Consider the following 1,068-nt stretch of genomic DNA (forward strand, 5'->3'; position numbering starts at 1 on the left):
ACACGACGCCAAGATATATAAACAGACAGAACAAGAAAACAAAATAATATATAAAAGGGCATGCACATGTAATCAAAGTGAATGTGTTGTCGAGTAGTGATCACGGGGAGGAATCTTCTCAATCTCATGCCCCCACCAAATTAAATTACTCTTCCATTAATTGAAAAAAAAAATATAAAATAAAAAGGAAAAAAAGACAGACCTGTTGCCTAAGATGCCATGCAACTTGATGATAGTTTCTTCTTCTTGAGGTGTGAAGTTCCCTCTCTTAATGTCCGGCCTAAGATAGTTTATCCAACGAAGTCTGCAACTCTTCCCACATCTATGTAACCCTAGAAAAATACATCAACATATATATATATATATATATATAATGAATCGTCTAAGTAACCCTAAGATCCAACACCACACCCATAAAACTATTATTAAGATGGATGGAAAATGGATACCGGCTTGTTTGGGGAGAGCTCGCCAGTTGCTATGGCCATAGAGACGAATATAATTGGTCAGTATCTGATCCTCTTCCGGCGTCCATGGCCCTTTCTTCATTCCCATTTTCTCACAGCATGGTGCCCTTCCCATCCTTCTCTAAATATAGATCTCGAAGCCCAATCGGGGGGAAGATGGTTGGAATTGGAATTGAGAAAAAGAGAGAGAAGATAAAGAGTGAGAAGCCAAATGTCTGAAGCAAGCATGGAAAGGGGCAGTGAGCTTTGTTATATATATAATAAAAAAATTAGGACAGTGGCTTGGAAATGCTGTACTTTTGGTACACCAAAGTCCAATCCTTGCCTCTTTTATATAATAATAATATTAATAATACCTTTGTACTGATAACTCTTTTGGATCTATATATCATCAAGGGTCTATTGATTTTTGTCTTCTCCTCAGATTTCCTTCAGTAGCATCTTGTAACCCACAAGATACACAATCTGAAATCTTTATGAGCTTCCAAAACGTGTAACATATATAAGATGTTCATATATATATATATAACGTGTAACATATATAAGATGTTTATATATATATATATATATATATATATATATGGTTTTTCGTGGTACACTT

General features: G+C 35.2%; 1 protein-coding gene across 1 annotated transcript in view; it reads right to left on the bottom strand.

Moving 5' to 3' along the window:
- The window catches only part of LOC104815849 (myb-related protein Myb4-like), a 1,498-nt gene extending 789 nt beyond the window's left edge, over positions 1 to 709 (bottom strand). Inside the window, exons 1-2 of the mRNA XM_010544435.2 lie at positions 450 to 709; positions 203 to 332 (exon numbers count right to left, since the gene is read on the bottom strand). Of these exons, the coding sequence (XP_010542737.1) occupies positions 203 to 332; positions 450 to 582 (263 nt within the window). The 5' untranslated portion in view covers positions 583 to 709. The remainder of the gene's footprint in view (positions 1 to 202; positions 333 to 449) is intronic.
- Positions 710 to 1,068: the final 359 nt, after the last annotated feature.

Source organism: Tarenaya hassleriana, unplaced genomic scaffold (genome assembly GCF_000463585.1).
Source record: "Tarenaya hassleriana unplaced genomic scaffold, ASM46358v1 Cleome24, whole genome shotgun sequence".
In the NCBI taxonomy this organism is placed as follows: domain Eukaryota; kingdom Viridiplantae; phylum Streptophyta; class Magnoliopsida; order Brassicales; family Cleomaceae; genus Tarenaya; species Tarenaya hassleriana.